Source organism: Dermochelys coriacea, chromosome 9, assembly GCF_009764565.3.
Source record: "Dermochelys coriacea isolate rDerCor1 chromosome 9, rDerCor1.pri.v4, whole genome shotgun sequence".
Lineage (NCBI taxonomy): Eukaryota > Metazoa > Chordata > Testudines > Dermochelyidae > Dermochelys > Dermochelys coriacea.
Window position 1 is genome coordinate 54,186,401 of NC_050076.1, and position 9,304 is coordinate 54,195,704.

Here is a 9,304-nt window from a genome sequence, read left to right on the forward strand (position 1 = left end):
TGTTTACTTAGCCATATATCTACACAAGAGAGAGAGGTACATTCTGCACTCAGAGACTAAGTGCTATCCTCCCCAAAATTACATGATGTATTTTTCATACACCGCAGAGTTTGAATCTCTGCTGTAGGTGAAAAATTCAACCAGTAACCAGTAAATATCACAGACAGTACCACTCACGTGGTCATGATTGTCATCACACACAAACTATTTTACAAGTTGACTTCATATTTGGAGATTGTCACCAATCTAAACACATACAAATAACGTCATTTTTTCTTACGGCAACCCTTAGTAGGTTGGCACTCATTGGCACAATTAACATGAGTAGTTACATTGACTTCAGTGGGACTCCTCATGTCAAGTGGGAGCTTGTCAACAGTCATAAGAGTAGTTCAGTCTACCCTGGAGTAATTCATATATTATAAAGGGAGGAAATGGAGAGAGACTAAATTTTAAAAATACGATAAATGGCATCAACAACATACATGATGGCCAGGGGAACTACAAAACTGTTGTTGACACGGTCTGTACATTTGTGGGTATGGACCTGCCACACATGGCAACCCAAAGGAATGCTCATAAAATATGCATAGCAGACATCTATAAGGTAGGTTTCAGAGTAGCAGCCGTGTTAGTCTGTATTCACAAAAAGAAAAAAATTTGTTAGTCTCTAAGGTGCCACAAGTACTCCTTTTCTTTTTGTCTATAAGCTATACACTGTGTCCTGACACCATCACATATTGGTGTTCTCTACTCACATATGTCAGCACTGAATTTTATGGTCTCGGAGTTAAAAGCAAAGTGTGTCCAAAAATCAAGGCTGAGATCATCATCTTTGCCCCGTCAAGGTCACTTTTACCACTCAACAGGCAATCGTTTTTCCCTAAGAACTACCCTATTGCCTTAAGTGTGCTATAGTATCAGTTCGGTGTGAACATATCCAGTAAGCATGTTAGAGAGACATCCACATGTCAGCTCACAGGTTCTGCAGCTGAGCCTTAGCACCCACTGCAATAATCCGCACATTAGACCACACCTGTCGGGGATGGTCTAATACTTAGTCTTGCGTTGAATACAGGGGACTGGTCTAGATGACCTCTTGAGATCCCTTCCAGTTCTGTGATTCTATGATTCTATGATATGGCAATTCTGTGCCATGTCTTTGAGAGATCCCAGTGTATTGTTTATGTATCACTGTTGTAGCCTATAAGTATTTGCTAGGTAAGATATAGGTATGGATTAAGGCTGTAATGCAAAAGCCTACAGTCCTCAGGCTTGTAAGATACTTAGCTTAGCCAAACAAGTCCTCAGGTCCAAAGAAAGATTTGATATAAGCAACTAACCAGTAACTGATGCTATATCACAAGACATTAGAAGATATCTTGAGTGAAGGAAGTTAAAACTGCTGATATTTAGCAAATGTATGCTGCAATGTACCAGTTAAAGCCAGTTAGAGTATTTTGGGGATTTTGCAGACATAGGGTGTCAGCAATGTGCTAACCACAAGTTGTCACGGTGACTGAGTGATGTAAATGTTAATGAGTATAAGGGTTACTATCGAGTTGGCCTATGAAAAACGGGGCACCTCAAAGTCGTAGTGTAAAGCAATACAAATAAGGAAAAGCTGTCAAGCGGCTACAACCCCTATTGAATATGCATTAGGCAAAGTGGCATCAATGTCACACATTATAGAAATTATATACGACCTGGCTGCCTTGGGAGATGCCAGGATAATGGCCACTGGTGATGCTGAGTCTGATGAGGCAGATGATGACTTACACTTCAAGTCCTTTGGGAAGGGATGGTGCGAGTATTGGGCTGCTCAGAGCACAGCCTGTATTATCTCTCTCTACCGTGCTGGGCTGAAGTGTTTGTAGCTTTGCTAACAAAGGTGTTAATAAAACCATTACAAATCCAGAAGATTCGTCCTAAGTGTGAGTGTTACAACCAGGCACGTCAGAGCTCCCAGCTGATAATACTGGGCCTGATCTCAGGATGAGAACCTACCAGAGGTCAATGTTAATTGGGAATTTTTAAGTGATCAGTATAATTAATATGCAATCAATAGATCAGGCAACACTTTGGGCCAGGGTTTGTATGCAATTGTGACCACAGCCCTCCAGAAACTAAGAACATTGCAGGGTGATTAGACAAATTCACTCAGGTTGTAACACCTACAGAGAGGCACTGCCTTTGGAGAACCTCGCCTATGCTGGTTCACACTCTGGATTCTCCAGAGACCAACAGGCAAAGACAGGACTTTTGGATAAGTGGCCTGCGTTTAAACTGACTCAGAGTCTTCTTTCTGATCCAGCAAATGGGCAGACCCTTCTGTACCAGGTTAACCCCACTCCTTCCTGGGAAAGGCTGGAAGGACTTTGGCATATTGAGGCCCCATAAGACTAATGGGTGACCTCTGTTAAGCTTTAAGCAGGCATGTAGCTTCTTTTGTTGTTTTAATAGGTTTTAGTTGTAATGCTTTTACCTTAAGACTCTATGTATTTGCTTAGAAGGAGCTGTGCACTGACTTATAACTGCTGGAAATTGCACTGTTCATAGCCAATGAAAGGTAAGCCAAGTGCAGATGCTGACCTGTTTAAGTGTCATGGCTTGCTGAGAATAACAGTATAGGCAGGGAATGCGGCTGCTTGGAAATACTCTGCTCAGGAGGGAGAGAGACATGGGAGAGAGACATGCAGAGAGCCTAGAGCAGGTGCCCTTGCTGGTGCACAGTGGAGGAATACAGATGCAGTTGCCCTGAAGGGACATACTTACCCCACCCCACGCTCATGGAAGAGAAATTAAGTTCATCCCCATAAGCCTGTAGATCTCCTGAGAGCCATACAGATCCTAGCATCCAACATGGTGATCCAGGGCTTCCCAACTGCCCCGGTTTCTTATATCATCCAGAGCAGCCAGCTACTGAAGGTGCCCCCAAATCTCCCTGGGGACCGTCGGGAAAAGGCAGGTGTTTCTCTCAACAGTAACTTCCACGCAGACTCCCAGTTAGAAATCTGCCTGATCACAAGGGTGGACGCCAACAAACCTGGCTATTGCATACTGCGAGAGCCCCTACCACATGCCATGTACCCAGAGTCTTGCCCATCTTGTTAAGCTTGAGTTGATGAGAGCAGTGAGGCTGTACAAGACTGGAGCATAAGTAGTCGGGCCTAGCAGCACAGCCGGGCTGTGGTCACCAAGTCACAGACAGTCAGGAGGCAGCAGTCAGTACACAGGGATCACAGCAATTGCTGGAGCCACGATCAACAGGCAAGAGCCAGAGTCAGATTCAGGCCAGAGTCAGAGACTAGAGACCAACAGCAGGTACCAGGCTGCAGTCAGGAGCCAGAGTCAGACTGGAGTTAGAGACACAAGACCAGCCAGCAAAGCAATATGTGAAATCACAGCACACCAGAAGTCTGCATAGCTGCCCAGACAATTTCCTGGGCCACCGTCTAGGGTTAAATACTGAGCATGGGGCAATCAGAAGGCCACCGGGTGCTGTCAGTCTGGACTCGTTGGGTGGTACATCCTGTGGTGCCTATTCTCCAGCATGCTCCTTGGAGGTAACTTTATGCAGGTTCCTGGTGGTGATGGGAGACCATTAACTGCCTAAAGCTCTGCAGACCTGGGTTCTAGTTCCACGGAGCCTTCCAGGGGCTATGATGGAGGTAGAGCTGGAGCTTTAAAAATACATCCACTCTCCTCTAATGCTTGTTGCCTATCCTGTGGTTAGATGCTGCACTAGGAGGCAATGAGCTCTGCTATATGATGCCAGCTGGCTGTGTTGTTAGGAACCCAGCACTGATACTTGCTTCAATAGTCTATTTTAGCAGAAAACACATGTATTGTTGGTACATTTACTTGTATTTCTGCCTTATTATATTTGTTTTTCAGTGCACAGTGCGTGGTATGTGTCCCATCAGTCTGCTTGTCAATGTCTATAGTGCTCGTATCTATTTCTCTTTGGGGTTTACGCTAAAATATTTGGACTCTGTTCTTCCTTGACTGAGACATCAGAAGATGAATCATCTCACAGGCCAGTGAAAATGGCAGTAAAATGCCCTTTAAAGCACATGGACGATATCTTATTGCATGACGTGAGTCTACAGGCACAAGATGAGCCTTCAGCCTCTGTAGCTGCAGTCCTGATTTTGGTAGAGTATGGTGGCTGTCAATAATCAGCATGTTATTTTACATGGCAGTCTAGTCCCATAGAGCTCAGCATGAGTGATCTCCCCATGTATCACAATGTGAATCTATACAGTATATAAAGAAAGTGGGATTCCACGGTCAAAGCAGCAGAGCACAATAAGATGTGCATCAGTTCCCAGGACAGCACACTAAAAATCATCCTGTGCCATATAGAAGAAAGCCACATACATAGTGATCTGAACAGGACATGCAGCAGCTATCCCTTAACCTAACCTGTCAATAGAAATCATAGTTGTTGCCCAAACTGACCCTAAAGGAGAGCATATCTACCATAACACTACAGACTAAGGGACCCATCCTGTGGAAATTGAGCCACGGATTTCCATATTAGTAGGATCTGTCTCTAACATCTTGCACATTAATTACAACATCCCAAAAGAAAGGGAGCAGTGAGTTTGCCAGCTCCTTTCTGACACTTCAGTAAACACAAAAATTCCTTAAGAAAGGCTACAGAAATGAAATCTCAATCACCAAGACAGAAAGCCCCCCGATATGGAACCAGTAGGGATCTAGAAGACAAGTGAAATATTAAAAGAGTCGATTAGCAGGGAGGCACCACAGTTTGGTTTGAGAAGGTATCATTCCTGATTATTTTCTCCATTGTATGAAATAGCAGACACTCCTCTGCCAGGAACTCAGAGTCCTGTTGCTGGAATATTGTACAAGCATCGGAGCTCTGTTTTTTTACCAATAACATTCAAATGGATATCATAGTCCTTTGACAGCCACATCCCAATCAACTGTACAGTCATTCTACAATACACCCTCCACTTACAATATGTGTCCCAGACATTACCATTAATGCAATGCCTTTGCTTTGGATTGCTTTCTCCGTGGTTACAGAGGAATTAGGCTGGTAAGCAGAGCTGTTTGCCCAGGGGTTATCTCCTAAACTCCAGAGAACTTCCAGAGTAAAACAAAAAGCAGTCAAAGAGGCAGATGGGAGAATAAGCCTCACAGACCACAGACACAAACAGTTCACCCAGGAGAGCGAGATTTGACGTCTTATTGATTCACTTTTCTGACCATTACACACTCATAACAAATCAAATAACCAAGCCACAAGGCTGGGGTCAGTTTTACCTATGGTTAGATGCCCATATGTAGAGTGTGAGGGGGAAAGGATAGGCTGGAGGGGTGTGGGAATAAGTGAATGATTGTACTGCCTGGAGAGCGGGTTGCTTTAATATTCAGCTGAAATAAGTTGTATTTTTTAACCCTTGGCAGTCAGTTTTTGGCACACAGACTGCTCTGGCCAGGGCTTTCCTGAGGTTTACTGGTGACAGTTATTAGCTCATTTTGCCATGTTTCAAAATGCAATGTTAGGAGTAGATACATCTACAGGCATGTACCTTCAAACCATACAGACCATCATTGTCAGGAGCTGTTTTATACAAAGGGGGAAAGAAAAGAAACACACAAATAAGGTAACAAAGGATCACCAGGGTCAGAAGGGAAATAACAGAATATTTAGTACATTGCAGAGTGATTTCTAACATTTTCCCCCAAACATTTTCCTTCTCTCTATTAGTTCCCTAAACAAGTATCCAAGACTGATTTTTATCAAAATCTCTTATCCAGAAAATTATTTTTCCTCAAAAGGCTGAAACAAAAATAATTGAATTCCAGTAAAATAAATAAGATTCATGTCATCTTGAGGGGTGCCACATTACAGATGCACTTTGCCCCACTACGGCACACACAGAATTCAAAAGAGCAATCCAGAGAATGGAAGGCTAGAGACAAACAAATCACAGGAGAGGGATAGCTTAGTGGTTTGAGCATTGGCCTGCTAAACCCAGGGTTGTGAGTTCAATCTTTGAGGGGGCCATTTAGGGATCTGGGGCAAAAAAAAAATTGGGGATTGGTCCTGCATTGAGCAGGGGGTTGGACTAGATGACCTCCTGAGGTCCCTTTCAACCCTGATATTCTATCGTTCTAAACAGCTCCTGGACTGCAAAATAGATACAAATATGTTTTGCTCTCCCCAAAATGCAGAATTTGGGAGGGAGGAACACTTCCTTGTGTGATTACTTGGATCGGTTTTGTTGATATGAATAACTACAGGTTAACTTTTTTTTGTTTTGATTTTTTTAATCAGTGTATTTCTTCAACCTTCCAATTTCAAGGAGGAAGAATTCAGCAGCTTTCAACCAGCTCCCCCTCTGCTTTCTGAACGCAATATATGCAACATATAACAAATTTTAATAAAGAACCCCTGCAAAGACCACCAGCTGGGAGAAGAGTGGAATGTCAAAAAAAAACCCACCTTTTTGGGGGGAAAAAAATCTTTCTGCACTAATCTTTTCCCTGAGCTACAGTATGGATAAAGCAGAGATTCAAAAGAGGATTCCTGCAGTTGTCAACAAAAAGAAGAGGGATTTTGACTGTTACTACATCACCTAAAGAAGATATCACAAAAAGCAAGAATAACGGTACTGTTCTGGTTTAAAAAAAGGAGGTGACACTTCAATTTTTTTTAAGTTTCTCCACCTTGTTGCACTTAAGAGCCAGCTAAGCAGGTTTTAGATTCTGTTTAGTATTATTAACCAAAGATCATTTCAGACTTATAAATCAGATTTGTTATTCACTATCTAAGCCACAACTACTGCAATTGTTTCCCTTTCTCTGCTGGATCACAAACATGACTATTTTAAAATTAGAATAGATGGGCTACGAGAATACTGAAGCTGCAATCCTGACTCCAAATGCAAATGACCAAGAGCCCACTGTTGATTCCAAAAATGGATTGTGCCCAAAAGTTGTTCATGAAGCTACTTCCTCTTCATTTTGTTTGGTGAAATGAACATTCTCCTTTGTGTTAGTGGGAAAGTTTCTTTTCGTTCACTGAATTCTCTTGAGCCTCCTTGCTTTGCAAAATAAACTCAGACCCGCCAGACAGCAGGAAACAGAAAGCCAGGTTTTGATTTAAGGCATGTCTCATTCATTGGAAAAGGCTGTGGCACAATTTTTTCCCAGGGACATGGGAAGGAGGAGGAGCAGAGAGAAAGATATAGGGACTCCAGCTCTGAATGATACAGCTGATATAATGAATAGTATAGTTATAGTATAGAATAATATTCAATGCAGAGGGCACTGGAATTATAGCTAGACTAGTATGGAGACAATATGGATATAGATAGCTAAACCTAAATGCACACCACATAATCCCTTTGCTCTCCTTAGCACTACCAGTTTTCTTACTAAGGGACAGAGCACAAAAAAGGTCTTTAGCTAGGATACAATTTTTCAAGCAGCCTGCAGGCTTGGTTATCTATATGCAGACAAATTACACCTCCTTTGCTAGAGAACGTAGAGCTTAAAATACAGAAGCCTGTCATCTCCAGACCCTGGGAAAGAAGCAGCAAATTGCCTGGCTGTGATGGCATTTCCTACTGGCTCCCAGTATAATCTGCCCTTCAGTATGTAATGCATGCCCTTTTCCCAAAGCACCCCTGCTCGGTCTCCCCCCCCCCCCCCGCCCCCGACCATCACCACCCCCGCGCCCCAGCGGTAAACCCACAGCCCTGGGCATCAGCTAAACCCAAACTGCTCCTGCTGCCTCCAGCGACCAGCACAAACATACACATGCACATGCACAAAGAGCAGCGATTGCCTTGCCGTGAAAGCCGGGATCTCTGCTCAGCCCAAGGGATACAGCCGCAGGAGGACGGCGAGAGAGAGACCCGGAAAGTGAGAGAGACAAACAGGCAAGAGAGTGAGAGACGGGTATAGGAAGGAGCGAGGGGCAGAGTTCTTGCGGTTGCAAATCAAAGATCCTGTCTGAACACAATCTCCTGGACCAAGCCTGGGCTCCAAGATCCCCCCCCCCCCATCTTCCTTGGAATCACTGATCGCTGCTTCAGCCCCAAGCTGACAGTTTGTAGCATGTTAAACAAGCCCTGCAATGCAGCTCAGCATCTTCCCCGGCCAAGGAGGGAATGGGGGTTAGCCTAGGGCAAACCGCTAGTCCATCTGCCGCGTTGGCTGGGGGATTGAGGGGGCGGAATAAATCCTTCCCATTCCGAGAGCCAGATCATGGGAAATCCACTTGGTTGGCTCTGCTCCGGGCAAGAGTGAAGAAAGTATCGCAGATTCCTTGCATGTCGCATGTGGTAGCCCTTTAGCCCTGCCAGCCCTTCACCACACCAGCTGCCTTTTGCACAAGCAGAGGGGGAAACAACATGCATTTTAAAACATCTCACAGAGCAACCCAGGTACAAAAGTTTTTTTTTCCCCGTTATTGTTTGTATTTTACCTTCCACTGCTGCAATTGCAGATGCCAAGCAGAAAACCACTACAAAATCCAGTGCCATGGTAGACCCAAACATGTTTCAGAAGAAATAAGAGTTATAAAAAAATAGTTCCTTGTTTGGCAAGACTGGTTTCCCTTCTTGTTGCTTTTTGTTATATGTGTATCTCCTTTAGTATTCCACTTTGGATACCCCAGTGCTGTGTGTGTGTGTGTGTGTAGGTATGTGTGTGTGTCTGTGTGCGTGCATGGGGGTGTGTGTGTGTGTATGTGGTGTGTGTGTGAGAGAGAGAGTATATATTTTAGTGTCACATTGCAAGCAATAGTAAAGTGTACAGCGAGAACAAAATCAGCCACTGAGGCTGGAGGGAGGGGGAGGGAAAGGGTCCCCCTCCATCAACTCTCTTCCCACCCCCAACACCTCCTGTCCAATCAAGGAATCAAGCTTACAAAAAAAAACCCATCCAATCAGCGCAGAGCGCCTCCTTACACTGCTATTGTTAGTTTAAGAAAAACTTTTGCAGCGAGGCATGGGGAGAGAATGAGGAGGAGAGCGAGCCATAAGGAAGTGAAAGATCTCCCCCTAATGGTCCTTTTTAGTATTGCACGCACATTTCCACTGATGCAGCACTAAATTTAGGTCACTATTCACAACCCAGCCCTGCCTGTCGGTAACTAATCCACCTATTTTTATTTTCAGCAGCGACCGGCTTCTTATTGACTATAGCTTTCGTCATCTTCTAACACGTTGATGGTGTGCTGATGCCAGCTAGCCTTTTCCAAGAAGGGATCCTGGAGTTTAGGCCAAATAATATGATTTTGAATGTTAAAAGAATG

At 44.0% G+C, this 9,304-nt stretch overlaps 1 protein-coding gene across 5 annotated transcripts in view; it reads right to left on the bottom strand.

Annotated features, from left to right (window-relative positions):
* EPHB1 (EPH receptor B1) overlaps positions 1-8,883 on the bottom strand; it is a 386,433-nt gene extending 377,550 nt beyond the window's left edge. For 3 of the 5 annotated variants that reach the window (XM_038415984.2, XM_043492656.1, XM_043492653.1), the window contains exon 1: positions 8,474-8,822. In XM_038415984.2, coding sequence (XP_038271912.1) covers positions 8,474-8,546 — 73 coding nt within the window. In that variant the 5' untranslated portion in view covers positions 8,547-8,822. Of the gene's footprint in view, positions 1-8,473 lie in introns of all 5 variants that reach the window. The other 2 variants (XM_043492655.1, XM_043492654.1) reach the window with 2 other exon arrangements.
* Between the last annotated feature and the right edge of the window lie 421 nt (positions 8,884-9,304).